General features: G+C 51.4%; 1 protein-coding gene across 7 annotated transcripts; it reads right to left on the bottom strand.

Annotated features, from left to right (window-relative positions):
- Positions 1-150: 150 nt before the first annotated feature.
- On the bottom strand, positions 151-19,354 carry C5H16orf95 (chromosome 5 C16orf95 homolog). Of its 7 annotated transcripts, none has more exons than XM_038538105.1 (7): positions 19,255-19,354; positions 13,316-13,367; positions 12,453-12,593; positions 6,553-6,699; positions 5,806-5,842; positions 2,472-2,700; positions 151-418 (listed from the first exon to the last, which is right to left on the bottom strand). In XM_038538105.1, the coding sequence occupies exons 1-7, from the start codon at positions 19,296-19,298 to the stop codon at positions 400-402; spliced, it is 669 nt and encodes a 222-aa protein (XP_038394033.1). In that variant the 5' UTR covers positions 19,299-19,354; the 3' UTR covers positions 151-399. The 7 variants fall into 7 exon arrangements, with proteins under 7 accessions (XP_038394033.1, XP_038394028.1, XP_038394031.1 ...); XM_038538100.1 differs by lacking the exon at positions 19,255-19,354 and adding an exon at positions 14,924-15,217; XM_038538103.1 differs by lacking the exon at positions 19,255-19,354 and adding an exon at positions 15,008-15,216.
- Positions 19,355-20,946: the final 1,592 nt, after the last annotated feature.

Raw genomic sequence — 20,946 nt, 5'->3', positions numbered from 1 at the left:
CACTGGTGCTACCACCACCTTTGGCCCATCACTGGGGCAGAAGGAAGAGACCCAGGGGCCCTCCCCCCACCCAGTAATACCAGCTGGAGAACATGCTCCCCACCCCCCTCTCCAAAGCAGAACCAGTGTCACCATCCAAATAGGGGCCACTTTGGAGTTTCACAAATAACATTTATTGGCCGCATTTACACCGGAGTCTCACCCGCACCCAGGGCAGCTGTGCACAACCAAGCACTGCCTGATGAGAAAGAACTTGGACTCTACCCCGGGCGTGAGCTAGATGACCTGAGAAAATGGCTGTTATCACAGACTCCTCCTAATGCAACAACTTTCCTTAAAGACCTTGATTATGACTGAAGTTCTCGTTGATGTTCTTGGCAGTGGCTGAAGATTCCAACTTCAAACCCAGAACAACTGTCTGGAAAACAAAGAATAGGCAGTTACTCCGAACTGTGTCCCACACTTAAGCCCATGCTGCCCTGGCAGGACCTGTCAGGGAGCCTCCATGGGTTGGCAGGAAGGGGGACCCCCACCATGGACAGGGATGCCACCTGAGTTCCCGAGGAGCCCAGGCAGGAAAGATTGCAGTAAGGCAACACCAGGGTGTATTGTAACTGGCTCACTTCTAGCCATGGATCTTTTTTTTAGATTTTGTTTATTTATTTATTCATGAGAGACACAGACAGAAAGAGAGGCAGAGACACAGGTAGAGGGAGAAGCAGGCTCCACACAGGGAGCCCGACGTGGGACTCGATCCCGGGTCTCCAGGATCACACCCCGGGCTGCAGGCGGCGCTAAACCGCTGCACCACCCAGGCTGCCCTAGCCATGGATCTTCTGATGAGGCATTCAGCCCCTAGAGCCCACTCTCCCCCTCAGGGTGGAGAGTCTCAGCCTTGCACAGCTGTGAAAGGGACCCAATTCGAGGAGGCTGCAGCAGGCCCCACCGAGAAGGTAAGTGTGACTGTCAGGGCCCTTCAAGGGTCCCTGTTTTGGGAAGGTCCTGAGCTTGCCTGTTCTGCAGCCTTCACAATTCTAGCAAATCTCTGCCAGGCCAGCCCACAGGCAGCCTGCAGTTTCTCCTGAGATGTGCTGTTCATGTAGTTTGGGGAATCTCACAGGCACCCCGCAGACACTCCAGCCAGACAAGATAGTTCTCTTGAACAGCTGGCACTTTGGCCCTAAGAGCCTGGCTCTGAGGCAAACGCCTCCTACACGATCATTTGCACTTCCCTTTAGCCTACCCTGACCATCTACCTCATGTGTTATCTACAGCCAAGCTTCTTTCTTTGCTCTTCCCAGAGTGGGCACAGGAGAGTCCAAATCACTTTGACAGTCAAGTTGGCAAACACAAGAACAGATGAATTTTCATGCAAAGCAAAGAAGGAACAATCTCACGGTTTCACAAACCCTCTCATACTCACAGATCACCCAAAGCTCCCAGACCCTTGCCTCAGCCCTCTTCTCAAGAGCACATGCCCCAGAGAGGCTATGGGTCCATGCAGGCACTCTCATACAGATGTGCCCCGTGGCGTTGTTTGTAATCACAGGATCAGAGGCAGCACAGGTGCCCAACACCAGGAAAGCAGACAAACAGGGTGCAGTGGGGAGGGCCTTCTGCTTCCCGCCAGGACCAGAGACAAAGACAGAGCTACCCCCCTGCTATTAACGACAATAACAAGGACACTGAACAGAAGACATCTACAACCATTTTCAGATACTGGACACTTTCTAGAATATTCCTCTTACAATTACATGAAGACAGATGATTAAGAAGCAAATATATGTAAATTGATCTGCATGCATTCACACACCCATACAGTTTTGCACATCTTCTACCCACATACATTTGTGTTTCTGCATGTCCTTGCACACAGGTGTGATCAAAGAGCGTGAGTAGACCAAAGGAAGCAGCCCTGCCTGTCCCCTAGGCAGGGGTGGGGAGCGTGCCCTGGAGGCTTCATGGGAGCAAGCCTGGGTGGTGTTCCAGGTGACAAGGCCTGGATGAAGCTAGTGGGTCGAGGCTGGGGCAAGGGTTTTCCCAGATGTAGCCTTGATGGCTGGGACCAGGCTGGGGGAGAGGTCACAGGTCTCCAGGCCTGAAGCTGTGCTTACTCCCCAGCAGGATGCCTGGGCAAACAGCAGCTACCTTCAACCTTGATGTGTTGGAAATGTGCATAAACTGGAACCAGTGGTAGGCCACCAGAGGACCTGGGGAAAGTGATGAGGTGAGGAAAGAAAGGCAGGCAGCCCCAAGATGCCCAGTGCCCCACTGTCAGCTCTGATATGCCTGGATTGCTCGTTCATGAAGCGTGTGGTAGAATAAGATCCCAGTGCAACTGTGCACAGTGAGAACAGCACCATGGTGATTCCACTGCAGCCATTCCTCACCCTTTCGTTCAGCCACAACCAACTGCTCCCAGCCCCTGACCAAAACAGTGCCCCCACTGCCCCCACTCCATGCCTGCTCACCGAATGGCCACCACGACCCTCAGGACAGCCTGCAGGAGGGTCAGGAGGCTGCGGGGCAGGAGTGGGGCTGGGATGCTCGCTCCCTTCCCTGGGGCCAGTGGTTCATGCTGGTGAAGGGCCTGGAGCTGCTGCCACTTGAGGAGAAGGTGCCCATCACAGCAGATCCGCCAACGGTTGTACCAGGAACGCAAGCCCAGGGCAGGTTCTAGGCAAGAAAGCAAGTCAGGCCCTGGGCAGAGTGGGGACAGAGTGCCGCATTTGCATACCACACATGAGAGAACCCTCCAGAACCCAGGGCAAGGACGCCAGGTGTCCCAGGGAGGCTGGTCACAGCCCCGAGCACATGGATGCTGGCCGACATCCATGGAGATACAACGAACACTGCTGTTTACTTATTTCTGGGCGGACTATGGGGCTCGTGCCAGTGTCTTTTGAATCTTTATCCCTGACAGCCGCATCATGAACTAGCTATGAATGAAAGAATACAGAATTTAGCTGCGACCTGTTTCCCATTAATCTTTCTTTTTTTGTTGTTTTTTTGGAAGGGTGAACAAGTGGGTTAAGCTCAGATGAAACCAGACTGGCGAGAAGCTGATAATGAGTAGAACTTAGTGATGGAAACATGGGGTTTATTTGAGTATTTGAAAAAACCACAACTACAAATGGGACTCTACTGTTTCCATTTCCTTGATCCTGGCTTTTGAGATCCGCTTTGATCAACATGTGACTATTCTGATATCATATTTATATTATAGCACTAACATGCTACTACTACAAATTATGCTATATTTATACACTATGTAACATATCCTACACATATACTGCATTGTATTATACACTGTATTACTACTCTGATTATACCAATGTGTAAAAGCATGATTAATATAAAACATATTATTTTCTTTATTAAAAAATCCTGCTGCAAAGCATAGGGAAGAAAAGCAAATGAGCCCTCTCTTTACAAAAAAAAATACAAGATGAATATACAGATTTTCTCTTTAAAATGGAAATAATCTGGATTTGAGGGTATAGGAAATATTTTTAAGCCACTTTTCTTAAATCATATTTTTAAACCTCTCTCTACAAAGCACAAGGGGAGACAGATCCTAATTGTCCTGATACTAGTGAGACCTGGGCTCTCAATCCTGTCCTGGGAACACCTTCTGGACTGAAAGGGTTAAGGCTAAATTGCCCAAACTATTAACAAGGACTGCAGTGAAAGTTAGCACAGTTTTTGAAAACGTATCAAATTGATGCATAGGATTCAACAACAAACTGAGCTTTTGGCTTTTCTTAAAGATGCAGAGTATTCAAAGCCAAAAACAACCAATAAAAATAATCCGTAAGTGTGTGGTTATACAGTTAAAAGAGCAGTTTCTCCAACTTTCTTGTCCTACCACTATGGTTTCTTTCCTAAGGTGATTTCTGGCTCTTCTCTCCCAAACTTGAGCCAACGTGCTGCTTCGTGTTTTGTTTGTTATACAGCCCCTAGTCTTGCTCTTCTGGTTGTTTACCTCCTGTCTTCCCCACCCACATGGGTAACCTGTGACTGTCAAGCTAGACACACTGCACCAAATCCACATCCACAACCAAACAGGGCTTTAGCTTTTCTCAGATGCACATGAATGGAGTACTACTGCACAGACTGAAGCCACTTGTTTTTTCATGCTGCAACGTGTCTGGGGCTCCCTCCCATCCTCCTAACAGCTGCACACTCTATGTTGGCAGGTACCACATTTGAAACACATCCCCATATATGTCCATCCTCCCACTGGGAGACGCTTCAGCTGCTTCAGATACCTTGCCAAGGATACTATGCTGCTGCATACAGGCAAGTATGTAGGAGTGTCTACCAGACATTACCCGGACATGGGTTTGCTGAATTCAAGATCAAGTATATTACAAAAGTTGAAAGATGAGAGAAATGGATGAAGTGGTCAAAAGATACAAACTTCTAGTTATAAAATAAATAAGTCCTGGGAATCTAACAGTACAGTAATCATATTTAATAACACCATAATGTATATTTGAAAGTTGCTAAGAAAGTAGATCTTAAAGGTTCTCACCACAAAAAATAAAATGTGTAACTGTGAGGTGACAGATGTTAACTAGACTTAAGTTGGTCATTTCACAATAAACACAAGTATCAAATTGTTACACCGTGCACCTGAAACTAATATGTTCTATGTCAATTAGATCTCAACAAATATTTGATAAATGCCTCTAAACTGCCCCCACAAAGGCTACGTACATCTGTGCAGCTTCTAATTATTTTTATTATCAGGGAAAATATGCATTTTTGCAGCATTAAGAGGTAGGCATGCTGGCTGTCGGCCACTCATTTCCTGGGCACTTTCCCACCCAGCCCTGTGCTCCTGGGCTCTGGGTAGGCCGCTCAAACTGCTCACCCATCACAAGAACCCAGCCCCAGCCAGGCATCCATCCATTCCCTCCATCACAGATTTCAGGGAGGGGTGTTCACCACACAGAGCATGGGCACAGCTGGGCCAGGGGAGGACCCCTGTTGCAAGCCACACAGCATGTCCACTCCTTTGCTCACACCAATGCAGAGGAAGCATACATGTTTGCTATCAGTGCCAGAAAACACCTTCAAGAGCAATCCAACCCACTTGCTTTAGAGACAGAGAAAGTAAAGGTGGGAATGGAGGTACCATCTCCTCAAGTGCTGACATGAGTTCATGAGTATACACTGGCTCACAAATACATAAATCCAAGAATACACTTTGTTACAGATATATACTGCATCATGAACAGATGAATATATGGTATGTACTACATCTGCCATAATTATATGAACATATATATCCTAGGTTTCAAGTATATAAATGTTTTACAAATATACTCCAAAATGAATATATGCCTAAATATTATGTCATGAAAATATAGTGTCCTGTATATGTACATGTAGGTATATGTGCCATATCGTTAGTAAATACATTTACTAGGTCATAAGTGTATGCGTGAGTGTATATACCAGACACACAGACATACACTATGTCATGAACTATACAAGACCAGAGCTTAAAAGAAAATATACTTTAGATAACATCTAACTCCAGGCTGCAAATTGGCTTCACTTTGAAAGCTAATGCAGACAGACTGTAGAGTCTAAGGCTTCTCTAGGTTCACTGAGGAAAAATGGTAGGTAGCCAGTGATGCCTGGCAAGAAAAGGGAGTGAAGATGCGGGATGTGTGATACATGTCCATCTTTCTTTTACAGACATCTGGGGATGAAAGAAGTCTCCCCATCCCCACCATGAGACCCCGCCTTCCTTGGGGAGTGGGAGAGGATGAGACGTGTATGGTCTGTTACCTTGGATGCCTGTAAAACTCTGCTGCCTTTTCACCACCTAAAAGAAAAGAATGGGGGCAAATGTGTAAGCCTGGCCTGGTGATTTACCAGAAGGGTGGGCCTAGTGATTTGGTCAGAAACAAGGAAAGGGCTGTGGCCAGCTCAGCATGCATGCCATGGTCCCCTTTCAAAAGTCCTCTGAGTCTTAATTCTGGGGACAGTCTGCTACTTGATGAGAGAAAACTAGCAAATGATAAGTAGGTAAAGGCAGAAAGGAAGCCTCTACTGACCACCCAGGACACCCATAAAGTATGAGAGAAGAGGGACCATGGGGCAGAGGAGCGTTGGACCTAGCCAACCACTCCAGCAGTCACTGTTCTGGAGTCCAGAGATATGGAGTGGCAGACAGAGCTGAAAATCCAGGACAGAAAGTCAGAGCAACGGTTCTTCCCAGCTCCTCCCCCTGCCTGCCAGGATGCCTAGAGAACTAGAAAGGGTGCTGAGGCAAGGTGAAGGGGGTGAAAGAAAAGAGGGGAGAGGAGCAGGAGGCAGGAGTGATAGCAATAAAGGTGGCAGCAGTGATGGGGGACAGCAGTGCGACCCACCCTCCCAGCACACCAAGCTGTCCCTGCCCCTGCACACACCCACCTCCTGCACTCTGCTACCCAAACTCCCTTCCAATGGAGGCCACTGTGGGGAAAAAACCAGCACCCTCCACCCCATCTCTGGATCCCTCTTGGACCTCACTGCTGTGAGCCTCCCTCTTACCTTCTTGTGAGGCCTCAGGACCTGAGGCACCCAGTAGGGCATCACTGCCTGATCCCTAGGCATCGGGAGGCGGCCCCCAAAGCGGTGGCATGGGCAGGGGCATGCCTCGGAGGTTTTAGGGATATTAAACTGGACCATCTTTTGGATCTAACAGAGAGGAAGGGAAGAGAAGGTCCAAAGGGGTTGTGCTCCAGAAACCTTCACCTTGGGACAGGGTCCTGGGGGGCTCCTCTTCTGTACCCTCCCACAGGCACACCCCAATCACCCAGCTGAGGAAGCTTTCTCCCCTCCATGACATTCCCAGGGGCATCTGCACCTCTGCAGTGTGAAGTCAGGAGATGTGGCTATCCTAAGTCTGGAGGCCTCCAGGACTAGCCCTGGGGCACAATATCCAGCCCCTCTGAGTCTCAGTGTTCTAGGCTATAAAGCAGGCTCTGCCAGCTTTCTGAAAACATGGGTCAGAGTCAACAGCAGACAGTGTTTGATCCACCAACTCCACTCTGGGATATGTGTGCATCTGTAAAACGACACTTGCAAAGAACATTAGCTACAGTGCTGGCTGTAGAGGCCCAAGAGCCCGAAACCTCGTCTGTAAGGGATAATAAACAGGGGATATGGGGACAAGGGAATATTGCAGCCTCTGAAAAGCATGAGGCAGACCCATCTGTCCGCGCAGAGATGTGATGTTAAGTGGGAAACAGAGCGTGCAGTATGTATAGGGTTTTTTTTTTTAAGATTTTATTTATTCATGAGAGACAGAGAGAGAGAGAGAGAGGGAGGCAGAGACACAGGCAGAGGGAGAAGCAGGCTCCATGCAGGAAGCCCGACGTGGGACTCGATCCCGGGTCTCCAGGATCACACCCTGGGCTGAAGGCGGCGCTAAACCGCTGAGCCACCTGGGCTGCCCAGTATGTATAGGTTTTATACAGAATCTACATGCCATACTTTCTGTGCATGAGTTGTGGGGGGACCATGGCCTTGCCCCATTCTTTTCCCCCCACACAGCCCTGCCCATTGTCCTGCAACCCCAGTTTCTTCCAGCAGAGGGGTAGCATGGAGCCCGTCCCTGGACTCGAGTTAGGCCATGCACTGGTTTGGCCCACAGAATGAGAAGGAAGTGACAACAGCCAGATCTTGCCAGGCAAAGAGGCCACACTGGCCTCTACAATGTCTGGGCTGGCACACTGGCCCCAAGATCAGGGACAGGTGGGGCTGGGCCACCCAGCTGAGCCCCTCAGACACCTGAGTGATGACACTGACTGCTGTTTCAAGCCAGGCATTCAGGCAACGTGTTACACATCACTAGTGAAAGAGCACACACATAGCCCATCTCCAGGCCATGCAACGAAGCTTCAGGGGAGGCGCAGGCAGGGTATCCCCTTTATACCACCCTAAGTTCCTACCATACACTTGTGAGTGGACCTGCTGACTTCCCAAGGCCAAGGAGAACCAGGCCAGAGCATGTATGTGACATGCTACAAAGCACAGGATCCCAGAGGGGAGGGCCAAGGGGTTGAAGGCTCACCCAAAGGAGGAGATGGAACAGGTTCTGGAGAACCTGTGAACCTCCATCCACCGCTACCTCCTTCGAGCATGGCCTTGCCCAGCAGGATAAGCACACTCCGGTCAGGTCTGCCCCCTCCACCAAGCACCTGCTAAGCACATTCTCTGCACCATGCATGGTATTAGGAGCAAAGACCTGCCCTGCCCACAGCAGTTCATTATGCAGCACTGTCCCCCTGAAAGATAATGCCAGGATGTGGGGGAACAGCAGGAGCTGGGAGAAAGCTGCAGGCCAGATAAATCTGTCTAGAAACATCACTGAGCCATGTCACAGGGGGCAGGCTAGGTGAAGGTGGGACAGCAGCAGGTACCTGTCTGAGAGGCCTCAGGATGTGGACAGAACCAACGTCCCAGGCAGACCCTGTCAATTGCCCAGACAGCAATCATTTATCAACCCAACCCCCGTTCTTAAAAGAACCCAGCTTTACTCAAGGGGCAAAGTGCCCAGATCCAAGGGATCAGCATCAGCCAGTCAGGGCTTTGTCAGGAATGAGTAAGAACGTGAGGATGAAGAGAGGAGCAAGAAGTACGTCGAGGCTTCTGGGAATGTTTTATCCCTGATAAGAAGGGAACGGGAGGGTAAGCCTTCTATACCACCCTGGAAAAAGGAGGACCCCAGAAATGCTCACTTTCTGTCATGTGTATCATGGTATAAAACAGAGACCCATGGCCACCATCTCGAAACACTAAAGGTGACAATGCCAACACTCTGAGTAAAGACTCTGGTCCTTAGACATGCTGGTCAGCATAAAACCAATCCTAGAAGAGTCCTCTCTCTACCAAAGACCTGGATGAACCCATGGTGGGTCCATTTTCTGTGATTTGCACCTAACACTCCCCTCCACTGGAACAGGAGCCTGAGCAGCAAGTGGAAAGGAGTCTGGAGATGCGGGTGGGGAGGCAAGATCAGGAAGGACCCCAGAGACTGTGTCAGGGACTCCAGTCCACACTCAGGAACTGGGAGCTTCAGAGGAGCGACAGGACCAGATCCACAGTCTTCAAAGCTTATGGGGCTGCAGCTCAAACATGGACAGCCAGACTAGAGAGGATGGAGGCAGGGAGCCCAGGCGGAACACATGAGACAGGCTGGGCACACTATCTTCTATAGTCCTTCCATCCTGCTTAGAGTCACCTCCTCCCTGAAGCCCACCAGCACAACTCAGTGAGGAGAGTCCTGGGTTCTAATCCCTCATCTGCTATGAACTGACACTGTGACCCCGGTAAAGCCTGTCCTTTCTGGACCTCAGTGTGCCCATTCTTTAAAGGGGTACAATAATACCTACCCTGCCTGACTCTCAAATGACACAGTGACCAACAGGAGGGACTGAGGCCATCATCACTGCCTAGGACAACATGACTCAGTCATCTTGAAGCCAATGACCCCTTTGAGAGTCTACTAAAAAATAAGAAACAAGAGAGAGGGCCTCATTTCAGATTCCACTGGTATTAAGAGTGATTAGAGAACATTATGAACAACATTGTGCCAATAAATTTGACAATGATGTAATTAACAAATTCCTTAAATCTCACTAAAAAAGAAGCAAACAACCTGAATAACTCTGTTATCTATACAAGAAATTAAATTTGTAGTTAAAAAAACCTTCCCACAAGGAAGTTCTGTCCCACATGGCTTCAATGATAAATCCTACCAAATATTAAAGGAAGAAATAATACCAATTCTACACTAAGTCTTCCAGAAAAGTGAAAATGAGAGAATACTTCTCAACTCCAGATCAGCGTCATCTGAATACAAAGGCAAACAAGGACAATGCAGATCAATAACCCACATGAATATACAAGCAAAACTTCTAATCAAATATATGAAGGAGAATGCATCCTGATTAAAGGGGATTTCTCCCAGGAAGTGGTTTAACTTTGGAAAATCCATCAATGCAATCCGTCATATTAACAAACCAAAAAAAATAAATAAAATGATGCTCTGAATAGACACAGATAAAATCCAACACTTATTTTGGATAAAACCTCTCAGCAAACTAGGAATAGCCAGGAACACCCTCAGCCTGATGCAGGGCATCTAAACCAATGGCTAACATCATGCTTCATGATGAAAACCCGAATGCTGTCCCTTGAAGATAAGAGAGAAGATAAGGACATCTTATCTCCCCACTCCACTCTACAGTACACCAGAAGTTCTAGCTAGAGTGTCAGGCAAGAAAAATAAAGGCATCTAAACCAGAAAAGAAGGAATGCACCATCTCTCCCTGTAGATGACATGATCATCTATGTAGAAAATTTGATGGACTCTACAAAAGAGCTCCTAGAATAAAGGAGGTAAGCATTACCGTAGGATGCAAGATCAAAATACAAAAATCAGTGGTATTTTTAGTACTAGCAATGAGCAATCATAAACTAAATTTTTAAAATAATGTCATCAAAACTATAAAACACTCACAGATCAGTGAGACAGAAGGTGTGCCAGACCTGTGCATTGCTGACTGCTGACTGCAAGTGAACCCTGAGAAACACAAAAGGCCTACAGGGATATAGAGATCACCAAGTTCTCAGGTCAGAAGAGTCAGTGTCATTAAAAAAGATGATTCTCTTCACACTAATTTACACAAAAAATACCAACCAAAACCCCAGCAAGACGTTTCTTTAGAAACTGGCAGATGGGATTCTAAAATTCACATGGAAATGCAAGGAAACTAGAATAATCAACTTTAAAGAAGAAAACTGGCATTGGAGACACACACTATCTGATCTCCAAGTTCATTATAAAGCCACAGCAGTAGAGACAGCATGGCATTGGCATACAGACAATTAGAAGAGTGGGATGGAACAAAGCCTGGAAACAGACCCACAGCTACACAGACAGCTGATTTCTGGCAAGGTGCAAAGGCAAGCCAGTGGAGAAAGCATGGTGTCTATGACATGTGGCATTACAACAACTGGACACCCACAACGGGAAAAAAAAGAACTTCGGGCCATACCTTAAGCTACACACAAAAATTAACTTAAAATGGATCACAGACCTAAACACAAACTATAAACTATAAAACTTCTAGGAAAAAATACAGGAGAAACCTTTCTGATCTTGGCACCTTGGCTTACACAAAGATTTCTTAGATATACTTAATACTGCTAAAAAAAAAAAAAGAAATACTGCTGTGCTGTGGTGGGGGGCAAGGGGCACACCTAAGCAAGATCCAGGAAAGGTCAAATTGATAAACTGGACTCCCTCAAAATGTAAAACTTATGCTAGTGAAAGACATTGATAAGAAAACAAAAGAACAAGTCAAAAACATGGACAAAATGTTTATAAATTGAGTATCTCATTATACCTAGAATATATAAAGAACTCTCAAAACTCAATAATTCAAAAAAAAAAAAAAAAAAAGCAAACAATCCAGTTTTTCTAAATGGGCAAAATATCTGAACAGATGCATACATATCAAGTAAGACATACAAAGCCAACAGCATAGGGAGGAGCCACTCGGCATCACCAGTTACTGTGGAAATATAAACTAAAGCCACAAGAGGACACACACCTATTAAGACGGCTAAGATCTGAAAGACTGACCAAACCACGTGTTACTGAGGATGTGGAGGACTAAAACTCTATACACTGCTAGTGCAAATGTAAAATGATACAACCACTTTGGAAAACAGTTGGCAGTTTTTTAAAAAGTTAAACATACATTTACCCCACGATCCAACAAGTTCACTCCTAGGTATTCGCCCAAGAGAAATGAAGGTGTGTTCATACAAAGATTTGTACACAAATGTCCACAATAGCTTTATTTATGATAAACAAAACCTCTGAGATGGTGCAGATGTCCTTCAGTGGACAAATGGCTGCACTGTGGTCCAGTCATATGATGGATACCCAGTGCCACTCAGCAACTGCATGGATGAAGCTCAGAAATAATTACACTGAGTGAACGAAGCCAAAGAGGGCCTACTATACGATTCCATTTATATAAAATGCAAAGAAATGCAAACTGATCTAGGGTGACAAAAACAGGTCAGTGGTCACCTGGGCACAGCAGAGTGGGGAGGATGGGGGCAGTCACAAAGGGCCATAAGGAAACCTTTCAGGGTTGCGTGTATGCACGTTAGCTCAGCAGCAGTGGTGGTTTCACAGATGGGTATGTCAAGACTTAGCAAACTGTATATTTTACATATGTGCAGTTATCACGTCAGTCTTAACTCCACAGATCTGGTTTTTGAAAAAATATGAATTAAAAAAAAACACACAAACTGTCCCCTAGAAATTTTAAGATACCACTCTATACCACCTATGACTTTGAGGGGTGACTGGTCCCCTGAAGTTCATCGTGGACTCAGATGAAGAAACCCTAGTCCAAGTCACCTACCTGCTTTCGGGGTCTCAGGGACAACGGGACCCAGTAAGGCAACGTCGCCTCAAACCTGGGCACCGGCAGGTAGCCCCTGCATTTGGCCTGGCACTCACAGCAGATGGGCTCTTGATGAACAGTACTGGGGACAGGACACATCTGAGCGAGAGTCAGAAAAGAGAATTAAATTTGCTGCTGCATTTGCAAATTAAGCCAAGGAACTCTCTGGAATAGTAAACCAATGTTTGGAGAGAGCCAGGGTTGAGGCAGGGTGTCCAGACTCCTGCAGGGGAGTCAGCTCCTCCTGCAGCTCACAAAGAGGGAGGCTACCCTGGCTCTCTCCAGACTCATCTAGAAGGGCACCACCAGAGCCTGTAGACCAGGTGTATTAGGATTCCCAGCCACTTACTGCTGCATCACCATGAGCAAGTCTGGGGAGCACAACCAAGTGCAGTGGGGAGAGGGTTGCTCTTTTCATGTACCAATCTGCCATCAGTATTTTACATTTGCAAAGGCTTCCACATCCATCCCAGAGGATCCTTGCCATGCCCACAGGCAGGCAGAAGAAGGGAAGTCATCCTCCCCAGGGTCAGATGAAGAAACAGATGCCCAGAACAGGTATTTCAGGGGGCAGTGTGGTTCTCCCAGGCCTCCCGAGTCCCTGTCTTGAAGTGTCTTCAGGAACCAGGGGTGGGGGAGGCAGTGAGTGACCCTACACAGAGATATTGGGGGCCCAGTGATAGGCCCTATAACCATAGACTCCCATTTCTGACTCACCCTGATGAAGTGCTGTCTGAGGACCCACCCACATTCTCCACTCTCCCAAATTCCACAGGCTTGGTGGAGTTGGGGCAAAATAGCTGAGAGGTTGCTTTCCTTACCGACTGATCTATGAAGCACACTTCTTTCCCAAAGGTTTGAAATGTGCTCTTCCTAGAAAACAAGAACAGGAAGGCTTAGAAAGTTCTGAGTTCCTACCCCACCCCCGGGGGGTAGGGTAGGACTGTGGGGGGGTGAGGATCCTGGCCGGAGTCCTCCTCAACTGGCATGTCACTAAGCCCCAGGGAGAGAGAGGTCATTGTCCTGACACTGAGAGGGGGAGGGGGCTGACCACAGAAGCAGGTGTATGCATGCTCCTGTACGTCCAGAACCTACTCACTTGCTGCACACTCCAGCTCAACACGCCCTGGGCCCTTTGGGAGTGAGAAGAACGCTCCTGCCAGGGCCAAACCTTCCAACCACAACCCCCAGCACGCCCAGGGGCTTACTTGCAATACCCAAGGCAAAGACTGTGAAAGCCGTAAGTTAAATGAAACTCCCTCCAGTAAAGAAGATGTGGTCTATGTATACAATGGAATATTCCTCAGCCATTAAAGACAACAAATACCATTTGCTTCAACGTGGATGGAACTGGAGGATACTATGCTGAGTGAAGTAAGTCAATTGGAGAAGGACAAACATTCTATGGTCTCATTCATTTGGGGAATATAAAAAATAGTAAAAGGGAATAAAGGGGAAAGGAGAGAAACTGAGTGGGAAATACCAGAGAGGGAGACAGAACATGAGACTCCTAACTCTGGGAAAAGAGCAAGGGGGATCCCTGGGTGGCGCAGCGGTTTGGCGCCTGCCTTTGGCCCAGGGCGCGATCCTGGAGACCCGGGATCGAATCCCACGTCGGGCTCCCGGTGCATGGAGCCTGCTTCTCCCTCTGCCTGTGTCTCTGCCCCTCTCTCTCTCTATCATAAATAAATAAAAATTAAAAAAAAAAAAAAGAAACGAGCAAGGGGTAGTGGAAGGGAAGGTGGCAGGGGGTGGGGGTGACTGGGTGACGGGCACCTGACGGGATGAGCACTGGGTGGTATGCTAGATGTTGGCACATCGAACTCCAATAAAAAAATATACTAAATAAATAAATGAATAGCAACTCCCTCCAGGACAGCACGGGGGCCTGCGGTGGGGTGACAGAGCATCGGAGGCCGTGCGGACGGCCGCGCTGCTGCCACCACCACCCCAGGCGCAAATGCCAGGGTGTGAACGGGGCCCCCAGGGGCGAGCGGGCGAACACAAAGCAGAGGCTGACGCGTCCGTGTTCTGTAACGTGGAAACCCTCGGAGCCGCACTGCGCTGCCCGCGCGTCAGCGTCGCTGCTGCTTTATTCCAGCAAGAGCCTCGGGTCGCCGGCTCCGGAGGCCCAGCCGAGGCTGCGAAGAGCCGCGCAACCGCCCGCACGGCCCAGTGAGCCGGAACCCCCGGGCCGCCGCCCAGCTCTCTCCACAGACCGGCTGGGGGCGTGAGGCGGCGCTGGCGGGAGGAGGGCGAGCGCGTCACGACCCGGTCCGCCCGGTGAAACTCCTCCCGGGACTTCGGAGCCAACGCTGAGGGGGGGTCTGCGGCGGTGCGCGGAGGCGGTCAGCCCCGGACGGAGGCCAGCGCGCCACAGCCCCCACGTCCTCGGGCCGGGAAGCACTACAGGGCCCTCCGGTGCTTACGTCAGCGTGGGCGTGCCCGCTGCCCGCTGCCCGCTGCCCGCTGCCCGCCTGGGTGCTCCAGCCTCCGCCGGCCCAGGGACGCACTTGCCTGCCTCGACGCCCTCGGGAGAGTGCGTGCTGACTGACAGACCCAACGGACACCCGAGGGCCCCCGGAAGTGCCCGCCGTGGCTCCGGCAGGGCCGCCGCGGTGGAGGCGGTGGGGACCATCCTGAGGCGGGTGACGACAGCAGGGCCCGGCCTCACGCGACCCGCACGCGCGCCCGGGCCACCCCGCCGGGCCCCTCCCCTTCCTCCCGTCCGCGGCCTCAGGCCCCGCCCTTCCGGCCGGAGGGCCCCGGCGCGCCAAGGACTCGCCCGAGCTTAGCCAATCAGGCGCGGCCTTCTAGGCATGTGCCCTTCTCTGGCGGCTGACTGGCCCCAGGCGTCGGGCTCCGTGGGTCACGGGGAGGCCTTGGGGCGGGGCCGGGAACGCCCCCTCGCCGCCGGCCGCGGGAGCCGCTGGTTCCGGAAGCTCCGGCTCGGTGCGCGCCCCGCTTCAGCGCGCGGGTCGTGACGTGGAGGAGCTGCCCGGGGCTCGGGAGGCCGCGGAGCTGCCGCCGGCTGCCGTCCGGAGGGCCCCGTACGCGCCTGGGCTCTGGCCCGCTTCCGTCTCCCTGTCGGCTCGGACAGGACGCCCGGACGTGTGTTTGGATCGGAGGCGAAGGCTTGGAGGCCGTCGGCGCGGCCCCGCTCCCCGAGACTCCGGCCGTGGAGCCCGAACCCAACTCGCGGCCGGTGCCGGAGAAGCCAGGCACCACCCCGGCGTGTGTCCAAGTCGGGTCACCCGCCTCCTCCCAGCTAACGGCGGTCACCAGGAATCTCAGCACGACCCGAGCATTTCGTGCGCGGCCGTCCGGTCCCTGCCCGCCCGCCTTCTCCCCGCTCCTCCCGAGCACACCGGAGCCCTGCTGTAGCCTCAGTCAGGCTGTGCGGCCGGACGCTGCGGCACACTGACCCTCCGCCCCCCTCCCGGGACGCCGGGGCACACTGACCCTCCGCCCCCCTCCCGGGACGCCGGGGCACACTGACCCTCCGCCCCCCTCCCGGGACGCCGGGGCACACTGACCCTCCGCCCCCCTCCCGGGACGCTGGGGGACACTGACCCTCCGCCCCCCTCCCGGGACGCTGGGGGACACTGACCCTCCGCCCCCCTCCCGGGACGCTGGGGCACACTGACCCCATCCCCTCCCCCTCCCAGGGCTCAGGGGCACATTGACCCTCCCCTCCCAGGAATGGCCAAGAGGACTAAGGACCAAACACCAGGTTCATCGAGGGTGTGGCAGCTGGAGCTGGCACCTGTTGCTCACGAAGTTCGCATAACTACATTGGCAACATTGACAAGACATAAACCTGTGACCTAATACCCTCCAACTCAGTGGTTCCTGGGGCAGCCCCACACACTATATAAATGAGAACTCAGTCCGCCTGCAAGTGACCCAATGTCCATTCATAGCAGAAAAGGTGAAAGAAAGAACCTGTGGCATTTTCAGGTGGAGGAACACCACCTAAGGATGGAAAAGAACACACAGCTGCAAGACCCGAGACTGCAGAGCAGGCACATGATTCCACATGCAGAAGTTCCAGTGGGAAAGCAAACCCATCACCACAGCCCACTCTGCCCTGGGTGTTCAGAGTAACCAGGGCCTGCCTCCTGACCCTGGCCCTGCCTCTCCCACACTGTGCATCCTTCTCCAGGCCTGGGCGCTGTCTGTAAAATAGTCATAACTACAGACTCAATCCCACAGGCAGTTGGGGAAGATAAGTAGGACCCAGCATACAGGAAGCCTTCCATGCAGGTTGGTTGTCGTTAGGTGAGTGTGGTAGATCCTAGCTTTTCCCCTATATTTTCGCTTTCCCTGTCCTACTTCAGGCAGGGGGTTGGCTCACTGCCACTGCCTCAGAGGAGGGAAGTGGAACCATACATGCCTGTGGCCACCAAAGGTTTATGTCAGGCTTTTGTTTCCAAAGCCCTCAGGTAGGAGGAGGAGAAGCAGAAAGCTTGAGCCCTAGAGTCATGGTGCAGTGTGTTCACCAAACAAGGGTCCCTGGCTGAGAGCACGGCGAGTTGGGCTTGCACTTCACCTACATTGGGCCTGTGGCTGAGCCTGCCCCTGCTCCCAGAGGCCACCTTCTGTGACCTGCCCAGGAGCACCCTAGGCATCCCCCTCATCCTAGCCCCCACAGCACTCACATGCTGATGGCTGTCAACTCCTGTAACTGCCCAAAGATGACTCTCTGGACCCCTGTCTGGGGGCAGGCCAGGAGTGCCAGGGATTGATGCTCCTGGGAGCAGCCCTCAGCCGTGACAGGGAGGGTGGACAAGTGTCTGGGCTTCTGTGTCTGTGGGTGGGATGGTGCTCCACACACCAATCCCCAGCATCCCTCCAGGCCTGAGCCCCAGCTGCCCCCTTGATGATGCTCTGCACCACCCCTCACTCCCTACACCGTAGCCAAAGTCATCTCCCCAATAGTGTATTTGCAGATCCTTGCTCAGGGCTGGCTTTTAGGGGAACCCAGCCAAGACAGCTATTTCCCACCACCCCCATGACTATCACCTGCAGCCTGGAACCCAACCAAGACTGCCCTTTCCCACCACCCCTGTGACCATCACCTGCAGCCTGGAGGGACTCTTTTCAGGTTGTCATGAAGCCTCGTGCCACCTGCACTGGAGACAGAACCCAGGACTGGACCACCTGTGCCCTCCGAGAGCTGGTGGCAGAGGGGGACTCTCCCCAGTCACTCCTGCATGCAGTGAGGGTGGCAGGCTGCAGCAGCATGAGCCTGAGTGAGTGCTAACAAAGGCGTTAAAAACAAAACCTAGGCAGATGCAGGGAGACCAGCATTAGGAGGGCAGTGGCAGCCATGCTGGGACTGCAGGCAAGACGAGGACGGGCCTCCAAATGCACAGAGATGGGCAAAAACCTCCTTCAGTCCCTCATTCCAGACTGGATTTCCCAGAGATCTGAACTTTGTGTAGGAGGAGAAAAGGGCCTATCATCTACTTGAAACCAGGACCTGACCCTACATAAGCAGGCTTTGGGGAGGCCGAGCCCCCAAGTGGGGACACCTCTCTGTAACCTGAGAGAGCTGGCAGCCAAGACACAGGGCCTGACGGCAGGTCACCCCTGCCCCTGTGGGTGGACAGAGCAAGTGAGAGGCCATCCAGCAGGAAGGGCACTGTCTCAGGGCCACCACCACGCAGGTTCTGGGGACCATGGCTGGAGGACTGTCCTTCCCACATATACACATCTGTATCTTTGAGAACGTTGCTACTACAAAAGCATGTATTACTGCTAACCCAGAAAAGAACCCAGAATTTGTGATTTTGTTTGGAGGTTTGTTAAAGGAAAACCTTGCCTGATGGACCTGTGACAGGCAGGGAGACAGAGCTTCACAATGCTAAATCTCGTGGGTTTGGTAAAAACATGATTTAAAAGAAAAGCCACGGGATCCCTGGGTGGCGCAGCGGTTTGGGGCCTGCCTTTGGCCCAGGGCGCGATCCTGGAGACCCGGGATCGAATCCCACGTCGGGCTGCCGGTGCATGGAGCCTGCTTCTCCCTCTGCCTCTGTCTCTGCCTCTCTCTCTCTCTCTCTCTGTGACTATCATAAATAAATAAAAATTAAAAATAAAAATAAATAAATAAATAAAAGAAAAGCCACTGGGTGCCTTCAGCTCAGGTAGTGCTCCCGGGGTCCTAGGATCAAGTTCTGCATCGGACTCCCCGCAGGGAGCCTGCTTCTCCCTCTGTCTACCTCTCCGCATCTGTGTGTCTCTCATGAATAAATGAATAAAATCTTTTAAAAAGTATTATTTTTTTCAAACATTTTCTTTTTAAGTAATTGCTACACCCAACATGGGGCCCAAACTTACAATCTCAAGAGTCACACGCTTCTGTTCCCCATTGGGGGCACTTTGGGTTCTCTTGGAAGACCCTTCCCAGCCCAGTCTGGGTCACAGTCATGCCAGGTGCCACAGACTCATGTGGTATATTAACGGCCCCCTTGATACGGGAATCCTTTTTCTTTTTTTTAAAGGTTTGTATTTATTTATTCATGAGAGACACAGAGAGAGAGAGAGGCGGAGACATAGGCAGAGGGAGAAGCAGGCTCCACGCAAGGAGCCCAATGTGGGACTCGATCCCCAGTCTCCAGGATCACATCCCCGGCTGAAGGCGGCACTAAACCACTGAGCCACTCGGGCTGCCCCAGGACTCCCTTTTTCACCCAGCCTGGGGCCCTGCATAAGTGACCGGTCCCCACTGTGCAAGTTGGCTGCCCCAGACCCTTACCTTGTGAGATCGCAGGCTCCGTCGTCACCCCCTATTCTCCCCATCTCTCCAACCACTACATTCTAGAGCTCTCTCTGATGTGCTATGGAACATCAGCATCTCAGTCTCCCTTTCCTTCTCCTTCACCATGTCCTGCACTCTGCCAGGGCACATGGCACCGCCACCACCACTATCCTTATTGTCAAGCACCATAAAAGGGATACAACCTGAGCCAGACAGCCAGGCTCAGGGAGACAGCCAGGCTCAGGGAGAGTTTGTTCACTTACAGATACCCGTCACTGTCTCACCCCAGCACTGAGGACCCACATCCCAGTGTTTTCCGTGAGATCACTGGGGCTTCTTCTAGAAGACAGGCTCCACACTGTATCTCCCCATGCCTGTGGTGCTGTGGAGCCTGCCTCCCAACAGAACTGTGGAATGTAGAAGCATGAGAGAAGCTCCATGGTGATGAAGGCCATTCACCCAGGCTCCATAGCCTGTCCCCATCCCGGATCCTGGGGGGAGACCAAGGAGAGGACAGGAATTGGGTCTAGGTCCTCACTGGCCTCCTGGGCCCTATCCATGGGTGTGCTCAGCAGCTTCTCTCTATGGCCTGACCTGCCCATCCACTGCAGGGCTCAGGGCTCCCCTCCTCTACCACCTGGACTCCCAGATGGGGATGGCAACAGTCCTGAGCCAGTTGTTTAGGCACCTGTTGTCCAAGTGATCACAGAGGCTCTAATGAGGTGAGCCCCAGGGCTGAGCCACTAGCACGTGGGACCCCTGAGACTGCATTTGGCCCAGCACCCAGACAAGAATGGAATCAGATCTACACCCCAGCTGTCCTATCTCATGCCCCCACCCCATATCCAGCTATGTGTGACTCCTTATCCAGAGTGTGGTCACTTCCCAGGCCATGCCAGTTCAAACTCGAATCCCCACGGAAACTTCCCATGGGGTATCCCCCCATCTCCAGTTTCCTTACCAGCAGTCCCTTCTCAGCATGGCAGAAGGACTCATGGGGGCGCTGAGCTAGAGCCCTAGGCCTCCCTCTGCCCACAGGACACTGTGTCATCTATGCCTGTGTAGATAAAAGCACACACGTGCACACACACACAGACCCACACAAATGCATACAGTCTATCTGTGGTATTAAAATGTCATGGGGAATATTAGGGGAAAAAGAAGTCTAGAAAGGCTTCTTGGAGGGAGAGAATAGTGAAGGCTGGAAATCTGACATTCTAAGAAAGGCAAAGCTATAGGGATGGAGGCAGACCAGGGGCTGCAGGGTAGGGTGCTGGCTATGAAGATGGATGGAACACTCTATATCCTGACTGTGGTGCTTCTTCACAGCTCTATGGATACACACTGAAGACACACTAAAGAGCAAGGGACAGCTGTTTGTTTAAAACCATGTTCCTCTGCATCTTCCTCCCAAAAGATGCTGGCAAAGGAGATGCTTGTTATGCAGCATGGAGGACAGCCACAGAAGGGCTGCCATGTTGCAGCATCAGAACCCTGGGGGGTTTTGGAAGCCACAAATGCTCAAACCCTCTACCCAGTGGCTATGGCTCAGCATCCCAGGGCCAGGCAGGCATCTCCCTCTCTCTAAGCTCCCTGGCGATGCTGAGCTTCACACCCAGCCAGCCAACAAGGAGCCATCCCCTTGGTCCAAGGGGCACGCAGCACTAGTGCTAACACAATGGCCGTCAC

The sequence above is a fragment of the Canis lupus genome, chromosome 5, assembly GCF_011100685.1.
Source record: "Canis lupus familiaris isolate Mischka breed German Shepherd chromosome 5, alternate assembly UU_Cfam_GSD_1.0, whole genome shotgun sequence".
Classification (NCBI taxonomy): Eukaryota; Metazoa; Chordata; class Mammalia; order Carnivora; family Canidae; genus Canis; species Canis lupus.
This window is presented reverse-complemented; position numbering and strand designations above follow the sequence as displayed.

Bases quoted from the DNA above. Each gene is read 5' to 3' on its own strand.
- C5H16orf95 (XM_038538100.1), bottom strand. From the start codon at position 15,132: ATGGTCCCCACCGCCTCCACCGCGGCGGCCCTGCCGGAGCCACGGCGG. The intron at 6,700-12,452 runs GTAGGTGACTTG...CCTCTCTGTTAG, and splicing joins CCCTGAGACCCCGAAAGCAG to ATCCAAAAGATGGTCCAGTT. The intron at 5,843-6,552 runs GTAAGAGGGAGG...CTTTTCTTTTAG, and splicing joins TCCTGAGGCCTCACAAGAAG to GTGGTGAAAAGGCAGCAGAG.